General features: G+C 30.8%; 3 protein-coding genes across 13 annotated transcripts in view; all 3 read right to left on the reverse strand.

The window, feature by feature from the left end:
- LOC141459867 (uncharacterized) overlaps positions 1 to 1,947 on the reverse strand; it is a 50,522-nt gene extending 48,575 nt beyond the window's left edge. For 5 of the 11 annotated variants that reach the window (XM_074139441.1, XM_074139438.1, XM_074139428.1 and 2 more), the window contains exon 1: positions 1,738 to 1,944. In XM_074139441.1, the coding sequence (XP_073995542.1) occupies positions 1,738 to 1,911 (174 nt within the window). In that variant the 5' untranslated portion in view covers positions 1,912 to 1,944. Of the gene's footprint in view, positions 1 to 885; positions 1,117 to 1,737 lie in introns of those variants that run through there. The other 6 variants (XM_074139474.1, XM_074139467.1, XM_074139450.1 and 3 more) reach the window with 3 other exon arrangements.
- A 2,859-nt stretch (positions 1,948 to 4,806) lies between these two features.
- On the reverse strand, positions 4,807 to 6,503 carry LOC141459938 (protein lethal(2)essential for life-like). Its single transcript, XM_074139501.1, has 3 exons — positions 6,344 to 6,503; positions 5,142 to 5,597; positions 4,807 to 5,063 (listed from the first exon to the last, which is right to left on the reverse strand). The coding sequence occupies exons 2-3, from the start codon at positions 5,595 to 5,597 to the stop codon at positions 4,959 to 4,961; spliced, it is 561 nt and encodes a 186-aa protein (XP_073995602.1). The 5' UTR covers positions 6,344 to 6,503; the 3' UTR covers positions 4,807 to 4,958.
- Positions 6,504 to 9,788: 3,285 nt separating this feature from the next.
- LOC141459927 (uncharacterized) lies at positions 9,789 to 21,795 on the reverse strand. The gene is made up of 7 exons (XM_074139493.1): positions 21,543 to 21,795; positions 21,285 to 21,321; positions 21,058 to 21,201; positions 19,841 to 20,129; positions 17,477 to 17,597; positions 17,225 to 17,325; positions 9,789 to 10,100 (listed from the first exon to the last, which is right to left on the reverse strand). Exons 1-7 carry the CDS (start codon positions 21,584 to 21,586, stop codon positions 9,961 to 9,963), a joined length of 876 nt encoding a protein of 291 aa, XP_073995594.1. The 5' UTR covers positions 21,587 to 21,795; the 3' UTR covers positions 9,789 to 9,960.
- Between the last annotated feature and the right edge of the window lie 594 nt (positions 21,796 to 22,389).

Here is a 22,389-nt window from a genome sequence, read left to right on the forward strand (position 1 = left end):
AACTTGTCTAAGAAAGGCGGAGATATTCTCGTGACTTGGAGTTAGGTTTTGCTAATCGCAAAGCTGTATCCAACTTTGGTGATTAAAAAACTTCTTAAAAACACTTTTTAAAAAAAAAAATTAAAATTCAAAAATAAAAAGACAATTTTAACTATAATTTTTTGGGGAGGCGCATCGACAGCTAAGGGCATTTAATTTAAATGCAAAAGTTACACAAAATAATACTCATTAATTATTTGTTTTAAATAGTACGTACGTTAATAGGTATAATAAATATTAAAGGCAATAAACATTAAAATTTCCTGTTTGACATTAAGCACCTGTATCAGTATTTAATGCTTAGAACAGTGGTTCTTAACCGGTGTTCCGCGAATATGGTCCAAGTTTTCCGCGAAATTTCAATTTTAAATGTATTGAAAATTAAAAACTTAAGAAAGATACGAAAACAAAAAATCGTTCCCTTTTTTTAAAATATTGTTTCAAATATGTAAGAATCGCACAAATTTCTCATTAAAATATTTTTTTTTTTTTGTTATTTGTAGCAACGTACTTTTATGTTCATTATTTGATTAATTTCATTTTCAGAATTTATTTTTTAAAACTATGTAATAATTTATCCTTTTTAAAATTATATTCGATTTTTTATTATTCATTAATTTTAAGTTCTTGCTAAATACCGAATTTCAAATTTTTTAATGTTGGTGTTCCGCGAGAAAAATATATACATAATTGTATTCCGCGCCTTTGTAAAGGTTAAGAACCACTGGTTTAGAATATGAAACGTTTGAAGAACGGCTATGACCGGAAACATCCGAAGGTAGGTTAGGATGCTGGCCGTTATGACTATCTCTGACAGAAAGATAAAATAGCAAAAATTGTACTTACCTCATCACAGGAAACGTTAAACCTGACAGAAACGAAAAAGTCCACTAAACAGTGGTTTGTTTATGTTAAGAATAGCAGAGAATAAATGGTGAGGATGGGGTTGGCAAAATAGTAGGAGAGATTTGGAGGAAAGAGATTTGAATATTTCCTAACCTTTGCGGCCACAGACTAACATAACAACGGTTCAATAATGGTTAAGTGTACCCGACCTTGGCGTACGAGAGACTGGTGCCACATGACTCATGCAGTAAGGGAGCGCATGTTACCAACACCCCTCTTCTAACACAACACAGAGACCAGGTCTAGATGGACAGTGCAGCGCTCCGTCTTGTGGCCAGCAAAAAAACCAATTCATACCCAGCCAAAAAATCTTTGATTCTGATTGCTGGAGTGCTGTCCATGAGTGCTTATCCAATGGACCTTTGCAAATTTGGATGCAGACAATTCACTAATTATATTTTTTCGGTTTCAATGGACTTCAAAAATATATTTCCATTAAAAACACAATTCAAAAATTTGACATAGTTTGTAAACTTCTTCGCATAGATAGTTGAGGAAAATGTAGTTCCAATGCTACGTTTTAATATATTAGTTTCTTAATTTTTTATATTTAATAATTTTAGCTTAATTGTCTTCAGGATTAATATGATTGGGGAAAATTGGCACTGAAAAATAATATTAAGAAAAAAATTAAATTGGTGACTATCTTTATTTATGACATCATTACTTCATCCAATTTGCTATCAACAAAATTTTATTTATTTATTTTACCAAAATTATTGTTATTTATTTATTTATTTTTTATGGAATACAAATTTTTCAACCTTAAATAATGCAAATAAGACAACTTACATCATCAAGATTCTGTACCAGTCTTGGTAATAGTTCATCTTTCTGAGAGGATTCAGTTGAAATTGTGGAGTCACGGGCATGAAAATAACAAAAATCCAATGGATTTCCCTTAATCTGATCATATTTTTGCTTTTCGTCTATCCTGCATGATTCTGCTATCATTGATTGCTGCATTTTGAAATGAATTGAAAAGAAAATAAACACTTGAGTAACCATGACATCATCGTTCTTTAAAAATAATTCAATTTATAAAAATAATTGTAATAAAATTTATTCTAATTTACTTTATTCTACATAAAAATGAAATTTCGTGAGTTCACACTCACATGACTTTCCTTACCGTAAAATCCGTAATAAAATTATAACCGTAGGATTTACGAGGAGAAAAGGGGTTTAAAAATAAATAATTTTCATTATGCAGTAAGGCATCACAATCAATCTATTTCTTCAAATTTTGAATTTCGCTTAAGTATTTATTTTCTAATACCTACTAGCATTATACCAGTAATAAGGTCATACATTGCACTTATGAAACGATAAATTGAAGCTAAATCCAATCTTTCCAACAGGACAGCCTTAATGAACATTTTCCGTGCAAATTGAGCTCCTATTATTTTTATATTGTAAGTTATATTCTCTTCAAGTGCCTTACTCATAAATGACACTTCTGACCAGGTTAATCCAACCTATCTCCCAGGGCTACTTAAGGAAAATGATATAAATAGTAGTTACAAATCTACCTGCTAAGATTAAGTAAATTTATTGAAGCTATTTTTGAGAAAATCACAAAAAAAGAACGAAAAATCGATTCAGTAAAGGGGGACTTCTCATTGACTGATTTTAGCCAAAAACTTATTGCCAGTTTTCATGGTAGCACCGAGTTAATTATTTAGTTCACTTTATAGCCTTAAAAGATCATGTTGCATTAATTTAAAAATAAATAATCTTATTAAGAAAGTAATAAATTAAGGAAGAATACTAAAATATTTACATCTATAATAAGGCCGGCACACTACTAGAGCCAGTGGTTCTCATTTCCCATTTACTCCAACTGTATAGTATTCTTTTACACAAATTTATTTCCTTAACTCTCCAGTGGTCATGGAACGTTGCCATCCACCGTCTTTTTTCAGAGTACAACTTTTCCTAAACTGATGCTTTGTTGGGTATCTTAGTAACAAATAAGAGAATATAGAGTGCAGTGCCAAACTTTGGCGTTTGAAGAAGACGTAAACCTCTGTTGAGATAGGGTCTTCTACACCAGTTCATTGCTGAGTGCTTTGTTATTATTTTACAATAATATTTAGTTAGGAAAAATTTATTATAAATAAATTTGCATTACTTATAAATATGTTTTAGGTATCGGGGAGGTCAAATTGTTCCAAAAACTTCGAAAGTCACAGTCAAATCAAATCTTCTAGTTCTAAATAAAGCATCGACTTTAAAAATAAAATAAGCACCTGTTGATGCCTGAAAGATGCAAATTGTGCAACCTTGCTCGTAATAAAATCACAGGAAGTTTTGCATACATACATATGCATACATAGTTCCTTTTTTTTTAACGGAAAATAGAATTTAAAATATTTAAAATAAGGAACAAATATACACGAACATAATTTAATAATACTAAAATAAAATAGTTTAGTTACAAAAAAAACAGCTTCTCAAACTCACAAAAGAAAACTTCTTATTTTTATCGCATTAATTACATAAAAGTACTTCGCCAGTTTCTGTGACTCTTAAAAAAAAAACTCACATTTGAAACATTTTTTCAGAGTAACTTTGAACAAGAGCAATTACGCTTCCCAAAAGTGCTATAATCAGTGAATGTTTCTGCGGAATTACAGTTCTAACTTTCATTATACTATTTAGAAGAATAAAATTCTATGTTATAAGAAAATTGCTCAACCGAAAGAGTCACTTAATTTACTTTAGTTAGTCATTTGGCTTTTTGAAGCTTTTCTGCATTTGACACAAACTATGTAGGTTCTTAATCTTGAGTTTGCTGACTGGCAACAAAGTTATATATATATTTTTATTTACTTATTCATTTATTTATCTATTTTTTTTTTTTTTTTTTTGGCGTTTATTAAGACTCTTAAAACTGCACAAAAACATATGCACTATGAAAAATATATATTTTTTTTTAATAGTCTATAGGCCAGAGTATAGATTGGCAGAATGCCAGAAAACACACATTGACGTGGCTGGCGTGAACGATGGCCAGCAATGGAAGTCGCAAAATACCATTACAGAAGGAGACTACGTGCTCAGTTGATCGAAGAGCCACCCGACGCTTCAGACATCGAGGAGGTTCATGATTCTCACATCTAGATCTAAAACTTGTATTTTTTCAGCTAAATTCGCTTAAGGGTTCTTTTTAAAATGTGTTACCTTAGTACTAAAGTATTATTCAGTTTTTGTGGCTTACACTATTAAGAAGGGTTAAATTTATAGCTAAAACTCCTTTGTTTGAAGAAAATTTCACAACCAAATTAGCCTCTGAAGATGTCCCAGACTCTAGGTCGAAAGCTTGGCAAAAATAAAAACGGAAATTGGCAATATTCTTTCTGTCTTTTTTTCACTTAAATTAACTTTTTATTGATGCCTGTCAGTATTAGATTGGGCAAGCAATATTTGAGTCCAAGAAAGCAAAAGGAAAGAACTGATTTCTAGATACTTAGCCCATAGCTCCAATTCTCAGCACTGCCGAGCAGCACCTCTTGCTGGTAAAAATAGTAAACATCGCTTCTTGAGATATTACAGCTACACTCTCCTTGAAGGTAGAGAACATCACTAAATTGTAAAGCTCTTGATCGCTAAAGCAGACGCGTGATCACGTCCTAACTGTGCAGTAGAGACCAATGAACATCTCCAGATAAAAATTATGTAACACCATAAACAGAATTGAGGGACTTGATAGAGGCGTTGCATTTACTTAGTGTTACTCCAACATCTAAAATTATCATATTTGTAGATAAAAAACTTTAAACTTGTTGAGAGATATTGCCTAGCTATGGAAGAAAAATGTTCCGAATAGAAATTTACATTCAAAGATAAAACAAAAAATGTGGTTTAAGAGTTTAATTTATTGGTAATGTTAAATATAGATATACAAGGAAAAGTTTGATTTTTGTTCAATAAAATAAAACACATTCAGTATTACAAATCAGTCTTAATACAACAATAAGTAAGAAATCAGTAATCTATTATGAATTTATTTATTCCTGTTTTGATACTTCAATGACTTTTTCATCTGTTTTTTTGATAGCAGGTGTGTTAGTCTGTGTAATTGGGATAACCCGATCCACTCCATCCTTGATAGTCTGAAATTAATAGATGTATTTAATAAAATATACAAATCAAAGGTTATCCTCATTAAATCACTTGCCAAATTTATTAACCTTCTTTGGAGCGAAAATTGAAAGAACTCCATCCGATGAAAGATTTGATACAAATGCATTAGTATCAACTTCTTCCGGTACTTTGTAGCGTCTAGTAAATTGTCTGGAAATATATCCATGTTGATCGGTGCGTTCTTCATGTTTACCATTTACGACAATAAAACCATCAGCTATTTTAACGTTTAGTTCTTCTGGTTTAAATTGTTGTACATCTAGATTAACTCTAAATTCGCTTCTGTCCGAATGTAATGCGGATACACCGGAATCTTCAACTGATAGACTTCTCCAAGGTCTGAAGTATCTACTTCTCAATGGGACAGCTAGTAAAGCATCTTTAGCTCTTTGTATTTCTTCATTCAATAAGCCCATACCGAAATTTTGATCATAAATATCTCCACGAAATGGGCGTCTGTAATCATCCCATACGTCGTTAAATAGGATTGGTAAAAGCGACATCTGAAAATAAAAGAAAAACTGTTTATCTGCTATTTAATAACTATTTTAGCAAAGATTAGTACATTAATTTAGTTAAAACAAAGCCTATTTAATACAATTTTAATAAGTGGTTTGCCTGTAACTTAATAAAAAAAAGAACAAGTATTTTTGGAATGGTAAGCATTTGGCTTTAAGTGAAGGCCAGATGTGAAATGAACGTAAGTACTGAGAGAGTGATAGAAATATTTACAGAAAATGTACATTTTTTTATAAAACATACATATGTACATTATATAATGCAATTATAAATTATTTAACTACCTAAACTAGGGAGACAAAAATGAAATATGGTTGAAAATGATGTGTATATGATTGAAAAAGTTTAATAAAGTAAGTATTTGGATGTGTTTAAATAAAAAGATCCGAAACTACTTAGTATAAATCCATTAAAAATTTGGATTGGTTGTTGAGGGTCGAGATCAAACATGGACGGTCAAGACCCTTATGAATATTTTTATTTCCACATTAAATTTTTATTTTTTGCAATTAGCGATAAAATGATTTGCTACAAAATTTTCAAATGTTTCAGTGAAAAAGTTTCATTAATTTACAGTTTACACTGCTGCATCAATCCTAATAATTTAATTTACTTTCCCCTAGCAATATAATTCCAAATATTATTTATATCATGAAAACGATATTAAAATTTTCCTAAACACGAAGAAGGAAAAAAATTAAATTACTTTTAATAAAAGAAAACAATTTACCTTTACTTATTATCGGGGTTCTTGAAGTGAAGTATGGAATTTCCTATTAGATTGTTGACAAGTCTGTAATCCTCCCGATACTAGTCTGACTCTAGTATCCGTAGAGTGTGAGGTTTAAATACTATATCTGGCTAACTAGGGAAACGCCTAGAACTTCAGACTATTTTTGTAACAACACTCTCACCCCTCTATGAGTAATCGTTCTAAAACTTTTCTTGACTTATAAACAAAACATTAGAATTTTAATCAGTAATCCAGTTTTTTTTAAAAAAGAATTCTAATGAACAATATTCTTTAAACACAGCAATTATAAGATTCTATGGACTCCATTTCGTTGCTTCATTTTTATTTTCTTTTCCTCCTGAATAGAATGTATTAACGATTGTGTGCAGATAATTTTCAAATTTGAGTTTTTAAGCGCTACCTTGAAAACAGTAGTTTTAACAAATTGGACTATGTGTTTCTGTTTATTAATGTAACAGAATAACTGAACAACAAAAAACTGGAGGGTTCAAATCGAATAATTGTTTCAGGTGGCCACCGCGGAACCGTGAAACAAGCTTTTTATGCGTACGGCACCAACGATTTTCATCAAAATGATGTAATAATAGCGCACATGTAGATCTGCATCTTTTATTTGAACCTTCTTCCAGTAAAGCTCATTTAAGTGCACTGCTGGGGAAGTATCGATGAACAGGTTTTTCTACAAATTAGTGCAATATATGGTCTTAACATCTACTTAAAATTGATGCGAATTAAATAATCAAACAAACACTCAAATTTGAAGAAAAGTCGGTCGACATACTTAGACAAATAATTTTTTTTAAGTTTTTGGCTACTTTGCGAAAATGTTTTTAATGATTTAAAATAGACTTTCTGTACTGCAGTGGTCTTAAGAAATTGGGGCTAATACAAATATAAAATTACTGTTTTCAATTGAATGTTTAATAAAACAAATCTTTGTAAATCAATATTCTAATATTTAACTACATATTCTTGTCTGTTACAGAGATATTGTTCACAGTAAATGCATTGACGGTCCTCGTGTGAGACGATACATATGTATGTAGTATGTAAGCTAAGTTGTAGAGTGAAAATTTCCATAATTTTAAAAAAAATTAAAAAAATAAATCGATAAGGAAAAGTAAAACACAAATCACAGTCCAATAGCAGGTTTAGAATTGTATCATCATTTAATTTATGTGGAGGGACAAACACATTATTTTATATCCGTAAGTATCCAGCGTTCTTCAACCTTGGTTATTTAAATAACGTAGCAATTTCTATCGTTCTCTTGAATTTGTGTGAAGTATTACTATAAGGATATCAGTAAATTTATAAATTGAATAATATATGTAGAACGTTGCAAAGTTGATTACATTTATGTGGAAAATTCAAGTTTAATAATAATAAAAGTTATTTAAATAAAGAAATAACAAAATCAAAATTTCTTCTTATAAAATAAATAATGGTCAAAAATAGGCGCCAATAACCACAGGTGGAAGGGCATTAAAAAAGTAAAAGTAAAATAAAAAATATAAATATAAATATTAATAAAAAATATTTAGTGAGGACTGTACAAAATTCAAAAATTACAGCGATTTTTAAGTTTTTAAAACATTTTACTTATACACAACACAAGAATTTTGATAAAAACAATGTTTTGTTAGGTGGGAGCTGCCAAACATGTCTTTATTTGCATTTTTTTCTTACAGCCAGAGTGAACAAGACAAAACAAAACAAAAAAAAACAAACAAATGAAAAAAAGGTGAAACCAAATTCGACCAAAAATAATGCGAGTTTTATGAACGTCATAGTTTTTGGGAAGTAAGCCAACAGCTTACTTTAACAAATGCAAATAAAAATTATAATCGTCATTGAGCCAGAAACTTGGATGGATTCCAAATAAAATCACAATTTTGCGAGTCTCAATGTTGCTCGTAAATTTTTTTTTTAACATCATTAGTAGCGAGAGAGAGAAAAAAGAGAAGAAATTTGGTAAAATGTAACTTGCATGTTAGTTCAAGAAATACAGAAGTTCGTAAGATAAACGAACAATGCTCTTATTAAAAAACAATTCTGTCTCTCACAGTGCAATATTAGTAATTATTATTTACCATTTCTTCTTTGGTGGTAACTGGGCTACTATTGGAAGAAGTGGGTGTCACCTGTTCTTAGCTAAAGCTACAGGGATTCAGAGGATATTTACATGGATAGTTTTATAACCTTAAATTGTGATGAAGTTTTAACGGCACTGGCCAAAGAAATATCTCGGGTGTAGTTTCTCTATACTACAGTTACAGAAAACAATTAGACTAACTTTATTTATTTCACCTTATTATTTTTAACAAACTCATAAATCATATGTATTAACGATAGAAAAATAAATAGTCCCATATGGGAGTTGCATCTTCAGAGTGCTGCCGCCACATCGGGCCATTGACGATGAAACCTTCTCAGCTCTGTTTCTACGAGTATCATATACTTTCATAAATGTACATTTTTATGCTTACATTAAATTTTAGGCGCCTCGATAGCTGATTGGTTAGAGAAGGCTCGCAAAGCTAAGATATAAGGTGGTACTGGGATCGATTCCCAGTTTACGCTTTGAATTTTATTTTGTGAGTTATATGAGAAATTAATAGTAAAGCATTGTGGTAGTCGCCTTCATTTATACACCTAACTTGGTAGTTAGGCGCAAAAAAGTAGGCGTTACTTTATTTACTTATTACTTCATATAGTGTGTGATATTTCTATTTTTTAAGATACAATAACATTATTTTATACATGATTAGTTACATAAATGTTTTTGTTTTCAGTGAGAGGGTTCCCTCAGTTGGTAGCGCAGTGGACCCACGGTTTGAAGAACCCAGGTTATCAAGGCAGATTTTAGATTTTCCCTTTTAGGAATCCTTACAGCACACTTTTTACAGCCCGTCAGTGTTATCTCAAACGAGAATACTGCCTGAAAAACATCGGAATTCTAAGAAAGCTAGTGTCTTTAGAAGATTGCGCGCCATAAAATTAAACAAAGTGTTTTCCTTAATCACAGCTTGAATAGTGGTCAAAATTTCGTTTGGAAGATAATGGTTTTTATGGTCCATATTCATACGTATCTACAAAGTTTCAACTGAAATGTAAAATTCTTGGACACTTATTATTGTAGTAATTTATGAAATAAGGTAGTATTTTTTGTTAAGGTTACTTAAATCAGTGAGAAACCTGATTGTAACATTTTTGCGCAAGCCTTCACACCTGATCAAAGCACCACTGACTCAGTTCTAAAATGAAATTTCATTAAAATTGATCAAAAATTTAGAATGTCAGAACTTTTCTCGATGTGTGGTTTTTATTAAGAACGCTTTTATTTTTCAATAAACAAATAACCTTAAGGGATTCAACATCAAAAAGGACGGTTTCTAAAATAAATGAAATAAAGAAACAATTCTCTAAAAATATTTAATTTACTAAATTCTCCCAGTGTGAGGTTTAATTATATTTATAAAATTGATATTAAAAATTTAAAAATAACCGTAAATTTATAAATAACAAAATATGGAATCATTTACAGTCAAGAAATGCAATACAGCTTCTTTTTTGTTTTACCAACAACAATATTACTTAGTTTCCATGATCAATTCAACTTGTTCGTCACTCTGGCTCAAAATTGTTTCAATTGCCCTCTTCATGATACTATCTCTAGATTTAGCCAGCTTTATGCAAGTTTTCATTTGTTCATCACTAACCAGATGGGGACCTGAAAACAGCCATTACCATCTTGTTAATAATGTGTTAAACATATAAACCAAGGATGAGCAACACGCGGCCCTCCAAGCATTTCTAAAATTGAATTTATTTTATCGACTTTCTCCCATCAATATATTGTTATAAAATTAATTATAATAAAATGGTAGTACATACTAAACCGAAATATTTTTTTATGGCGAGTTACTTGTCGACGACGTTTTTAAACATGCAATACGAACGCGCCGCGTCTGCGCGATTTTTTGTGACGAGATACACACTTGTCGGTGACTTGTTCAAACATGCAATACGGACGCGATGCGTTTCTTACGAAATTTCGTAAATTATTAATAAGAGTTAATCTATGTGCGGCCCGCCAAAAAAAAAATTAAATTTAAATTGGCCCATTGATTAAAAAGGTTGCTCACCCCTGATATAAATTATATAAAATAAGTCTTATTAGAGAGAATAGAAAAACACTCTTATTATTTAAATTCTTAAATTAAATGATGAACAATCACTTTTTTAGATAAAAAATTCTTTCTTACACTAGAATGTCTAGAAATTTTATTATTTTAATTCCATTCTTTATCACCATTATTTACACTGTTACTAACATTCAACTTCTCAGGGTGGATAAGGTTCAATAATAATTTTCTGCATATAATGCATTATGGAGAAAAAGGCTCTGTAAAGAGAAAAACCCAGAAAAGAAGCATAACTTTCGCATTTTCGCATCAAGGATCGAAGAGGAATCTAATAATCACAATAGAGAAAAAAAATATAACTACTAAGCTATCACTGAGCTCATACTTCCTCTTCGATCCTTGATCCTTAATACATGGCGCAGTCGAGGGTGAACAATTCTAGTAATAATTATTAATAATTACAATTAAAAACTGTGAAGTGAAGTAATAATAGTGACAGTTAATAATAAAAAACAGTGCCGAATAATAAAATTAATAAAATGGACTGTTTTAAACCACCATCACCTTTAATACTCACTGGTAATGTGGCAGAGAATTGGAGAAGCTTTAAAGCTGAGCTTGAAATATTTATAAAGGCAGCTGATATAACAGAAGATAAAAAAACAGTTGGTAGAAAAGTAGCAGTTCTCTTAAATTTAATAGGAGCTGAAGGTAGGAAGTTATACTACACTTTTCAGTTACCAGAAGAGAAAAGAGACGATTATAATGAAGTGATTGCTTCTTTTGATAGGTATGTAGAGCCACAGAAAAATTTAATAACTGCAAGTTATTTGTTTAATAAACGAATTCAAGATGAATTTGAATCATTTGATTCATTTGTAATGGATTTAAAAAAGTTAATACAAGATTGTGATTATGGTCAGCTACAAGAAAGAATATTAATGGATAAGATTGTACAAGGCGTTAACGATTCAAGATTACAGGAAATACTGCTCAGAGAAAAATCCCTGACTTTGGATAGAGCAATTGAGATAGGACGTACTGCTGAAATAAGTAAAACTCAGTCTAAAATAATGAACTGTACGGAGGAAGTAGATAAGATACGCAGTAGATCTAGCCAAGTGAAGAGCAACAGAGGAAGTCAGCAAGAGATAAAAGCAACAGACAACAGCAAGGAAACAATAAGAAGAAAGAAAAATTTCGCTGAAAACCGGCAATTTTTGGTAAGAAACAATTTAAGTTCTGTAAAATATAAATGTAAAAAGTGTAATACTAATCATACAAAAGCTAACTGTCCTGCTTATACGTAATAAACAGTGTAAAATTTGTGGAAAATATAATCACTTTGCAGTAGGATGTTTTAAAAATAAAATAAAAAATATCGGAGAATTATTAACAATAGATAAAGTAGAAATATGTAAAGAAAATAATAAAAAGTGGTACCAGGATATAAAGATTGGGAATACTAACATAAAGTTTAAAATTGACAGTGGCGCAGATGTTAGTATTATACCTTTAACAATTTTTGAAAAAACTGGCATTAAAAATAAAATAAAAAATTCAAATATTTTATTAGAAACTTTTGATGGAACAAAATTGAAAACGATGGGGTTGGTAGAAATAAAATGTGTGGTTAATAAAAAAGAAGAAATAATTAAATTCACTATAATTAATGATAAACTTAATAAAAAGTTAAAGCCAGTTTTAGGTCTCAAAGATTGTATACAGCTAAACTTAATTCAAAGAAAAACATTGCATAACATAAACAATATTGCTAGTGTTAAACAAAATCAAATTAGCAGTTCCAAAGGTTATGTTAGTAAAGACGAGTTTGTAGCAAACAATATGGATTTGTTTACAGGCCTTGGGTTGTTTTCCAGATAAACAATCAATAAAAATAGATAAGTCGATTAAACCTGTTATGAACCCACCTAGGCGTGTTCCTTTTATATTAGAAAATAAACTTAAACAAAAATTAAAAGAATTAGAAAATACAGGTATTATAGAAAAATGTACACCTAAAAATTGGGTAAGTAATCTCGTTGTAGTGGAGAAACCCAATGGTAGTCTTCGTTTATGTCTTGATCCTTATGATTTAAATAAAGCTATCATTAGAGAATACCAGTTAATTCCGACAGTAGAGGATGTAGCTAGAAGAATCGGTAAAGCGAATATATTTACAGTTTTTTTCTAAAAGATGGTTACTATCATGTTGATCTTGATGATGAGTCGTCTAGCTTGTGTACTTTTTCAACACCTTTTGGGTGTTATCGTTTTAAGAAATTACCATTTGGTTTGTCCAATGCACCAGAAATGTTTCAAAAAATAAATAATGAAATTTTCTCAGATAGAAATAATGTGTTTATTTATTTTGATGACTTGTTAATATTTACGGAGTCAGAAGATGAGCACAGAAAAGTTTTAGATAAGGTATGTAAAAAAGCTCGAGAGAAAGGAGTAAAATTTAATAAAAATAAATTACAATTTATGGTTCCGTCTGTTAAATATTTTGGACATATTTTTTCAAAAGAGGGTATAGAACCAGATAAAGATTATATAAATTCGATTGTCCAAATGAAAGCGCCAGGTACGGTAAAAGAATTACAAGTCATAATGGGAATGATAAATTATTTAAGAAAATTTATTCCGGATTTAGCCACTTTGTCACAACCGTTACATTCGCTGTTAAAAAAGAATACTAAATGGGAATGGTTACCTGTACATAATGAGACATTAAATGTTATAAAAAATAGCTTATTAGAAAGCACAGCTTTAAAACATTTTAAAAAAGAATTACCAGTATCAATACAAGCAGATGCTTCGAGTTATGGGCTAGGGTGTTGCCTAATGCAAGAGGGTAAACCAATTTGTTTTGCGTCGCGAATTTTAAATGAACATGAAAAATTTTTTGCACAAATAGAAAAAGAATTTCTAGCTATTGTTTTTGCTACGCGTAAGTTTCACCACTATATATATGGTCGGAAAATAGAAGTATATACAGATCATAAACCACTAATAACAATTATGAAAAAGCCAATTTCTCAAGTACACTCACCAAGATTACAACGAATGAAGTTAAAGTTATTAAAATACAATTTAAATCTTAAATACGTACCAGGAAAACACATGCATGTTGCAGATCTCTTATCGCGTACGGCAATAGTAAAAGATGATTTTGATGAATCATTCGTTAATGAAATGGTACACACAGTAAAAGTAAAACCTCATGTAGTAATGACTAAACAAACAATTAAGAAATATCAAGAAGAAACTGCCAATGATCCACTATTAAATCGAATATTGAAATATTGTCGTGAAGGTTGGCCCAAATCAGAAAGTAGACTACAACCGGAAATGAAATTATTTTTTAGAGCTAGAGATAATGTTCTAGAAAATGAGGGGTTACTGTATTTGAATTCGAAATTAGTAATACCTCTAAAACTGAAAAAAGAAGTACTTAAAAAATTACATGCGGGACACTTAGGTATCACCAAAACTAAAAAAGTCGCTAGAAATTGTGTATATTGGCCAAACATAACTAAAGATATACAGAATTATGTGTTATCGTGTCAAACATGTGCTAAGTATCAAAATAATAATAGGCATGAGCCATTAATTCCGCATGAAATACCTGAAATTCCGTTTTTGAAAATAGGCATAGATATATTAGAATTTTCAAAAAAGTACTATTTGGTCATCTTTGACTACTACTCAAAATGGCTAGAGTTAAAATCAATAAATAATAAAACTGCCACTGAAACAATAAATGTTTTAAAAGAAGTATTTAGTTCGTTTGGGATTCCGAGATATGTAGTAGCAGACAATAATCCGTTCAATTCTGTTGAGTATAGAAAATTTGCCAAGCAGTGGGGTATAGAATTCATTTTAACGAGTCCGACCTATCCACAATCTAACGGTATGGCGGAAAGAGCAGTACAGACATCGAAAAATATATTAAAAAAATGTGCAGAAGATGTAACTGATCTTGAGTTATCTCTGTTACATTATAAAAATAGTCCAGTATTAGGAAGTCCGTGGTCTCCTGCTCAGTTATTACAAAGCAGAGAGTTAAGAATAAACTTGCCAACTACAGAAGAAAGGTTGCGTCCCAAAGTAGTTAGTGGGTTTAAAAAGTATTTAACAAATAAACAAAATAATATGAAAAAATATTATGACAGACGCACCCGGAAAAGAAGTGATTTTAAACTTAATGAAAATGTGTTTTATAGGAAAGGTAAAATTTGGGAGAAAGGAAAGATAGTAGCTAAGTATGACAATAGATCTTATGGGGTTAGCACAGAAAATGAAAGTTTAGTCAGGAGAAATTCTTATCACTTAAGACCCTCTAATAACTTTAAAATAGAAACTCCGCAATCTAATAAGAAGTTAAATGGTACCCTGAGACCGTTCACAACCAAATATGGTCGTAAAACATTTGTACCAGTAAAATATCAAGAATAATTAAAATATCTAATATAAGAAAAATGAAATATTGTTAGTTCAATACAAGTAAAATCTCTTAGTAGAGTAGACTAATTAAGTGATACAGTTTATTTTCAGTTTAGTCAGTTCAGTTAAGTTGTGGTAGACTATTAGAGTATAGTAGATAAAAAAAAAAAAAAAAAAAAAAAAAAAAAGATGTAGTGATAAGTTACACAAAGTTTTGTTCTTTAATTTTCAAATTATCTAAAAATAAAATTTAAAAAAAAAAAAGAAAAAAAAAAGAAAGATGTTGTATATGTACAAAGGTAGTAAGTAAGAGAAGTAGTGGGGATCACTACTAGACATGTATGTCAGTTAATAAAGGTATGTTAACTAGTGAACTACTTATTAATGAAGTGCCCAATAAAATATTATTTAAAAATAATACAGTGAGTGCGAGGGACTGGATACCTGGAAAAAACGTAAACACTACTCAAGGTTGAAAATATAAGCATCTGTGATGTAGCTAAGCTGGGAAAAAGAGTTTATAAAACTAAAGACATTACTGGAAAATCTATTACCGTTCCTCCCCCAGAACTGCAAATAAAACAAATATTTCGACGAAAGTTATAGTTTCATATTTATAAAGCTATTTGTGCGTAATGCATATACGAAGTTGTAATAAAATCGTAAAAGCCATTTCCGAGAAAATCTCAAATAAAGGAGAAATCCACTCTGTAATGCAGTTCTTGGAACAGGATTTGTTCACAATTGTTTACTTTCCTCTGACTCAGTTTGTCACTTTACTTCAAAGTTACAATTATTTATAGTTATAGTAAATGAAAAATCGTAAATATTATAATATTTGGAATCCTTCATTACACTGTGGTGGATTAAAAGATATAGTACAGCTTCTAAAAATCCTAACATATATTTTTGTTAACGAAAAAAGATTCATAATCAGTAATCAATGAACAGCTGGTTTTAGATTGCATTCATATGTATAGCACGCTTATTTTCTCTGCTTAAAACTGGCTGATTTAAGTTTATTCAAATAAATCCTCAGCTTTCATGGCAAATTTTCTAACAAGAACCGGGTGCCCGATTGGCAAGTAGTAAGTTTAGTTTGTTCGGAAAAAAAAACATTCTCAAAGGATTAATTGGGGAATCGGACCTCACATATACATTATTGAAGGTTGTTTCTGGGAAGGGTTTAAAGGGGTTTTCCTCTGAGAGGTTAGATGTGAAGGAATCACAATGTGCTCAAGCCCGCCAATCGGACATTCCTAAAGATGGGAATTAATATTTTGAAGGTTTGGTAACATTTCATTTGTTGCTCTTAATTTTTTTGTGCGAAAAGATTAAAATGTTAAACTGCCTAACTGAAATTGCCACAAAGACAATAAAAAGACACAAAAGACAATAAATACACTAACTATTGGAATCTAGATCAGAATCTGTTTTGGATACAAAAAACTGTTACATGCAGTCGCATAAAGTTGTAAGTAGTATGGAATACTAAATTTCCAACATTACTCAATAAAAATTTCATCTCAAGATACAGCGCCACAATTTTAAACCTACATTCAGCCCTTACCAGAATCTCATAAAATAACATTTTTCTGAAAGATTTTTCAAATAAAAGTGATCATATAAACGCAGTTATCATCCAAATTAAACTGAAATGCAATTTTTGAGAAATCTATTTCACTTTATTTCAAACTGAAATGCTTTGAATGTCTCTTGTTATAATATAAATTACAAATCAGAATGATTAAGAAAGAGGTTAGAGGTAGCAAAGATTCCAAACAACACCCAATAATCAATTTTACAGGAAAACTAATACATTAATTATAAATACATTTTGTGTATGAAATGTGAAGAAAACCATCGGCGCAATTAGCAAAATATTCTCAATGTATTGTAATTTTTCTTCATTGTGTTTATTATAAATGAAAAATATACACCTTATTATTATTATTAAAATATTTTCAATGAAATCGCACTTTCATTATATCCGACCAAAACTCGAGTGATTGGGTAACATGAAGAGAAGCGGCATATGATGTTTGATTTGTTAAGTTTTAGTTGTATGAGATATTCCGGGCCATACCGTGCTATTTTCATTATTATTATTATAGAATATTAAATAAAGAAAACTCAATTCAGAACTTTGACAAGTCTCAATATCTCCTAATACAAGCGTATTAATTAAGTAAACAAATGTTTAAAAATCTGTAACAAATAAATAATTAATGAAAGAACACAAAAATCATTAATATCTGACCTCTTTTGTCAAATGTCAAAATCAGTTCTTTATCAGTGATGACTGTAATACATGTATCCACAACTACTTCTTCCTCTAACGTTAAATCTGTGAACAGTTTCCTAAAAATTCAAAATAAAATGTAAATCAATCGATAGCTGATAGCTGTAAATTAAAAAGTGCTGATATTTTATTAATAGTATGATATTACAATAAATAATAATCAACTATAATTTAAACGAATTCCAAATCAGAATAAAGGATTTTAGTTACCCTTCAAACAGTCCAAAAGTAGTTGAGACCGGACAGTAGTTGAGGGGCATTGGTATTGTTAAATCTCCTTTCATAAAAAACTTTTTTGATTCTTCATCGTATTCCATTACGGGAATTTTAACTGTAAAAGAATTTAATGAACTTATCAAAATAATTATTTTAAAATTTTTTCAAAAAAAAAAAATGGTTTTTTACTTAAATTTCAACAACTCTTTCCAAGTAGTTCTTAAATTTAAGCTACAACTAGAATTTATAAATACATTTTCCGGATCATTACACTGATGGAAAATTTCACAAGTGTTTACAATAGAAATAGAGAAAATCCAAAAGCCATAGCCATTTTCAAGATATTGAAAATCTGGTCAGATCCGCAGTGCTGGATAATATCTTTGATTTTATCCGATGTAGCCTGCATGTTTATTGTATCTCTGACCGATCTGACCCTTTGAAGATAGCTATATAATTTATATATTTATATAAAGCAATTATTTATGGAAAGTAGTATATATAGAAAAAATATTTCAAATAATTTCTGAAATTCCTTGGCGTGAGAAGAATAAGTTTACTAGAAGAAAATAAGAATAAGATGAGTCTACTCCGCGGAAAAGCAATAGAATTGTGCTACAATGATTGACAAAGGCTTGTTCATTGCTGGAAGTGATGCAGTACCAAAAGTGTAATGCTTCAAAATTGTAGGAGTGAAATTTCAGGAACCGAGGTGAGGTTTGATATATAAAAGGGAGCATTGTCTGTGGTATGTAGGATTTTGGAATGTTAAAGATTAAATGCTATTGAGGTTTGTGCGTTTGACAAGTCCCATATAGTGAAAGTCCATAAATCCATATTGGAGCTATTAGAGTGTTATATCTAGTTGTCGTTTGTAGTGGAAAGTGAACATTTTTGGAATTTGGAACCTAGAACATTTTTTTGCTAATTTATTTAACATTCTGTATCTGTGATCCAGTTCAATACGTTTGAGTAGTATGAGGGTTCCTTGTCAATAGTTTGTCTAGGTGGAGTCCTAGATAATGGTTAAAAAAAGTTAAATAAATCATTAAATACAATTTAAAGTTTGTTTTTTAAATGTTCTTCAGTAGTGTAGAAATTATTTAACATTACTTTTTAAAGAAAAGTTAATGCAACTTGTCGAGCCCTGCTTGCAGAGATCAAATCCTTAATTTAGTGTGACTGATCAAAAAACAAAATGCAACACTTAAGTTCAAAAAGAATTGTTTCTTGAAAACAGAAATTGTGTTTTATTCAAAAAAGGGGCACTATAAGATGCTCCATCAACAGGATAACAATTTAAAGTTAATCCCATTCAGGAATAATTTAAAAGATCCAAAGTAACCAACGCTATTAATTTTTCTCAAGCAAAAAACAACATTGTTTGAAACTGGAAGCCCCAATTTCTCCAATTTCCAACAAAAAGGCTGAACATAAATGCCCAAATCCAAGCGCCTTGTGACCCTTACCGTAAGGTGGATGACAGAGAACTGTATCGAGGATGGCGCTTCTGAACCAGATGCTTCCTCGGAGTAATTAGCGTTTTCGACTGAACAAACAAAAAGGTCCTTGGGCACTACCAAAAAATTATGCTTAGTTTCCAAATACTGAAGGTTATACCGTCTCAACCGAATGGCACAATGTTATTTTAGGCATCAGTTAGTGTTTAGGCCAATCTGCTGGCTCCCTTTCATCACCTAGGAGAACATGGTTACTTTAATTTTGTGGATCCATTCTGCGAAATTGCAGCAAAATTTTGTTATCCCAAACTGCTTGTTCTCGAGGTTTCCTTGAAGAGTCTAGGTCGGTATTGTCAGATGATGGACGGAAATATTACTACATAGAATCAACTGCTTCTTTAATTTGGATTTTCTTAAGAATATTTAGAGATGACATTAGAGGGTAGAAATAAGTAGACATTAGGGAGTGACTGACCTTCGCTCTCCCTATGGAACTTGTGTGACACAAGAGAGGGATGCTACAAGGTGAGTGGTCTCACTAGTCGCTGTGCGCCATAAAAAAACTAACAAACCTGCAGTATAAAACTGTTCCTTGTACTATCAAGGCTCTCTTATCCTATAAACTTAGTCTAATTAGTAAGTTAGTTCCTCAATTAAACAACTAATTCCTCAATAGACTCATAGCTGCAATTGCCAGACTACTTATGTATCCTTACAGCATCTAATATAGGCTAATAAGCCAACAGAACATCCCCTAAATGCTGAAGCGATTTTTGCCCATATCCTTTACAGTTATAGAATGTAAATTTACATGTTCCGTTGATTCACATTAAAATTGAATTTTATCCAAATGTACCTACGACGAATACTGTATTTAAAACCTGCTTGAGATACTTACCAGTCTTAAGAGCTAGATAGACGGCCAAAACTGCTGAATCCCAAAATCCTCCATCGTATTTATGACACATAATTTGAATGCTTACAAGCCATACCATTTTACCTTTATTAAGCGACAAAGCATTAGTGTCGATTACACTTGAATACAACCTTTCAAGCACTGATGTGCAGTGAGGAAGATTCAGTACATGTTCCTCAACGTAAGAACTTAACCTGCTAAGATCTGAGACAGATGTTTTAACTTCAATCAATCCTCGATTAAGAGTTTTATCTTCTGGTGCCACTAATTCCTGTAAAACAACACCTAAAATTTAAGAAAGCTCATTTAGAATAAAACTAATGCTTGATTATTTTATCTAAGATGCAAATACTAATTTGTACAGTTTTCACAAAAAAATAAATAAATAAATAAAAAACAAGTAAGTGCCTCGAAACGTATGAGAAATGTCTTTCCTCAATATCAGACAGCATTATTGAAAATCTTTCTTACATAAGACGAATATTGTTGGCGAACAGAATTTAATTCATAAAAACAGAATATCAGTTCTGATACTCCTAATTTTTAAGGTACTCTGATATTGAGTAAATCCAATACAAAAGAGAACGGAAATAATCTAACGTAATACCAAGCTTTATTTAAATCAGACGATATAATTGTTAGAAAAATCTATTGATTTTTTTTATTGTAAACTTTGATGTACATCAACAATAAAGATAAGGCCCTAATAACCAAAGTTGAGGCACCGAAACCTCAAAAAATAAAAAAAACGAAACAGTTTAGATTAAACTGTCGTGGGACTGGTACTGAACCCCCAGAAGTGCAACCAAAAGAAGCTTATTACGCAACCCCATATGAGCCTAAATAAGAAACATTTCCTTTTTACATGACATGATTTGAGCACAGTATCTGCCCTCCTAGAGCCCAAGGTTTCCAAGACCCGAGGACTTTAACTTAGGCAGCAGGAATCTTAGCCTAGGAATCTCTCTTTCTAAAAGCTAGTCTCTTCTGACCATAGCCCCCAAATATAGGGAGGACCTTGGGCATGAAGAAGATAAATGCTAAAAAAAGATTCTAGCAATATTATATTAAGAAAACCAAATAGAATTTAAATTTTCTAGACATGTCTTTATAAAAATGGATTGAATAACCATACAAAATTTCTCTAATTATTTTTTAGACCGGCAATCTCAAAAAATATTTGATGAAGGAATACTCACTACATATACACCGCAGAGGACATTAGTTTTTCCAATTTTAACAATTGATGATCCATCTGCTGTTTTAACAACATTTATGTTAGCCTGAATTTGGCGGTAATTCATCAATGTTCTACGGCTTTTATGAGGCCTCAAATCTTTATCCTGAAAGTTTTATTAATATGGATTAACAAACAACTATTCATTCAATTATAGGCATGATGTCTACATAAATGCTTTAAACTTACAATATAAGCCTTAACATGTTTCCTGGGATTAATATATCTGAAAAAATAAAAATTCCAAAGTTACATTCAATTTACGTTCAATGAAAATATATTCTCAATGCCTCCTGTTACATTATTGAGTGCGACTTAACAGAGGTATCAAACAATTCAAATCTAATGTATAAGGTGTTACAACAGTTGTATTGGATTAATAAATGATAAACAGCAAATTTATTAATAGTTACAAAAAATGAACTTGCTTAATTAAATTAAACATACCTAATTACATATTCCGATATATCCCCTTCAGGTTGTCCGTCCATTTCTGTAAATTTAGAGTTACAAGTATTTTACTTCAACTGTCTGCTTGTACTACAAACGAATTGCAAATCTCTAATTCGCTCTTTCCTAACCTTCTTTTGTTAGTTTAGTTTTGCTGCATGGAAACCTTGTGTTTCCTCTCCAAGCCGCTACAGAGATACAATCGATAATCCTGATACCAGAATATTACTGTTGTCTTTGTATCGATACTCAGCTGCCTGTAATTATCTACTCTTCAATCTTCTGTGTTTTCAGATGAAAATTTAGCACGATCTACGCTCAAAGCAAAATATAAAAGGATTGAAAATAAAATGACTACGTGTCAATTGACTACTCAAGCGGAAAATATTTTGTTAGTGATTTCAGTGAAGGGCCGACCATGCAGTCTCTGGCACCTACCTTCACAGAACTCACCAACAAAACGCCTTCTGCATTAGCAGTTTGTAATATTAAGGAAGATTTTAAACCTTTATTGATACGATCAAATTATTTATGGAATATAAATAAAATCTTTAATTATTTAAAAAAATAGATCTAGTCCAAATAGCAAATCTTTGGTTTTAGAACAACACTTGAGTTCAGTCGAAACTAGCAAGAATGTGAATATCCATTAAAAGAAGTAGGCAACCTATTTTGGGAGCAAGTGCTCAATAAACAATTCAAATAATACGACTATCATTTTCTGTAAACATTTCCTCATTAGTGCCCACATCTGTGGGATTGGAACTGAACTATGTGCACAAATTTGTAATAAAATACTAGCTGTTTGCAGTTTTGTAGACTTCATTGCTTCAGAAATTAATGA

The sequence above is a fragment of the Rhodnius prolixus genome, unplaced genomic scaffold (genome assembly GCF_049639745.1).
Source record: "Rhodnius prolixus isolate KJV_2025 unplaced genomic scaffold, Rpr scaffold_1, whole genome shotgun sequence".
Classification (NCBI taxonomy): Eukaryota; Metazoa; Arthropoda; class Insecta; order Hemiptera; family Reduviidae; genus Rhodnius; species Rhodnius prolixus.

What these genes read in the sequence shown, in the direction of transcription:
- LOC141459938 (XM_074139501.1), bottom strand. Translation starts at nt 5,597, where the DNA reads ATGTCGCTTTTACCAATCCTATTTAACGACGTATGGGATGATTACAGA. An exon ending in CAATTTTCGCTCCAAAGAAG is followed by an intron (nt 5,064 to 5,141) that starts GTTAATAAATTT and finishes TATTAATTTCAG; the next exon opens with ACTATCAAGGATGGAGTGGA.
- LOC141459927 (XM_074139493.1), bottom strand. Translation starts at nt 21,586, where the DNA reads ATGGACGGACAACCTGAAGGGGATATATCGGAATATGTAATTAG. An exon ending in AACATGTTAAGGCTTATATT is followed by an intron (nt 21,202 to 21,284) that starts GTAAGTTTAAAG and finishes TAAAACTTTCAG; the next exon opens with GATAAAGATTTGAGGCCTCA. An exon ending in TCCTCTGCGGTGTATATGTA is followed by an intron (nt 20,130 to 21,057) that starts GTGAGTATTCCT and finishes GTTGTTTTACAG; the next exon opens with GAATTAGTGGCACCAGAAGA.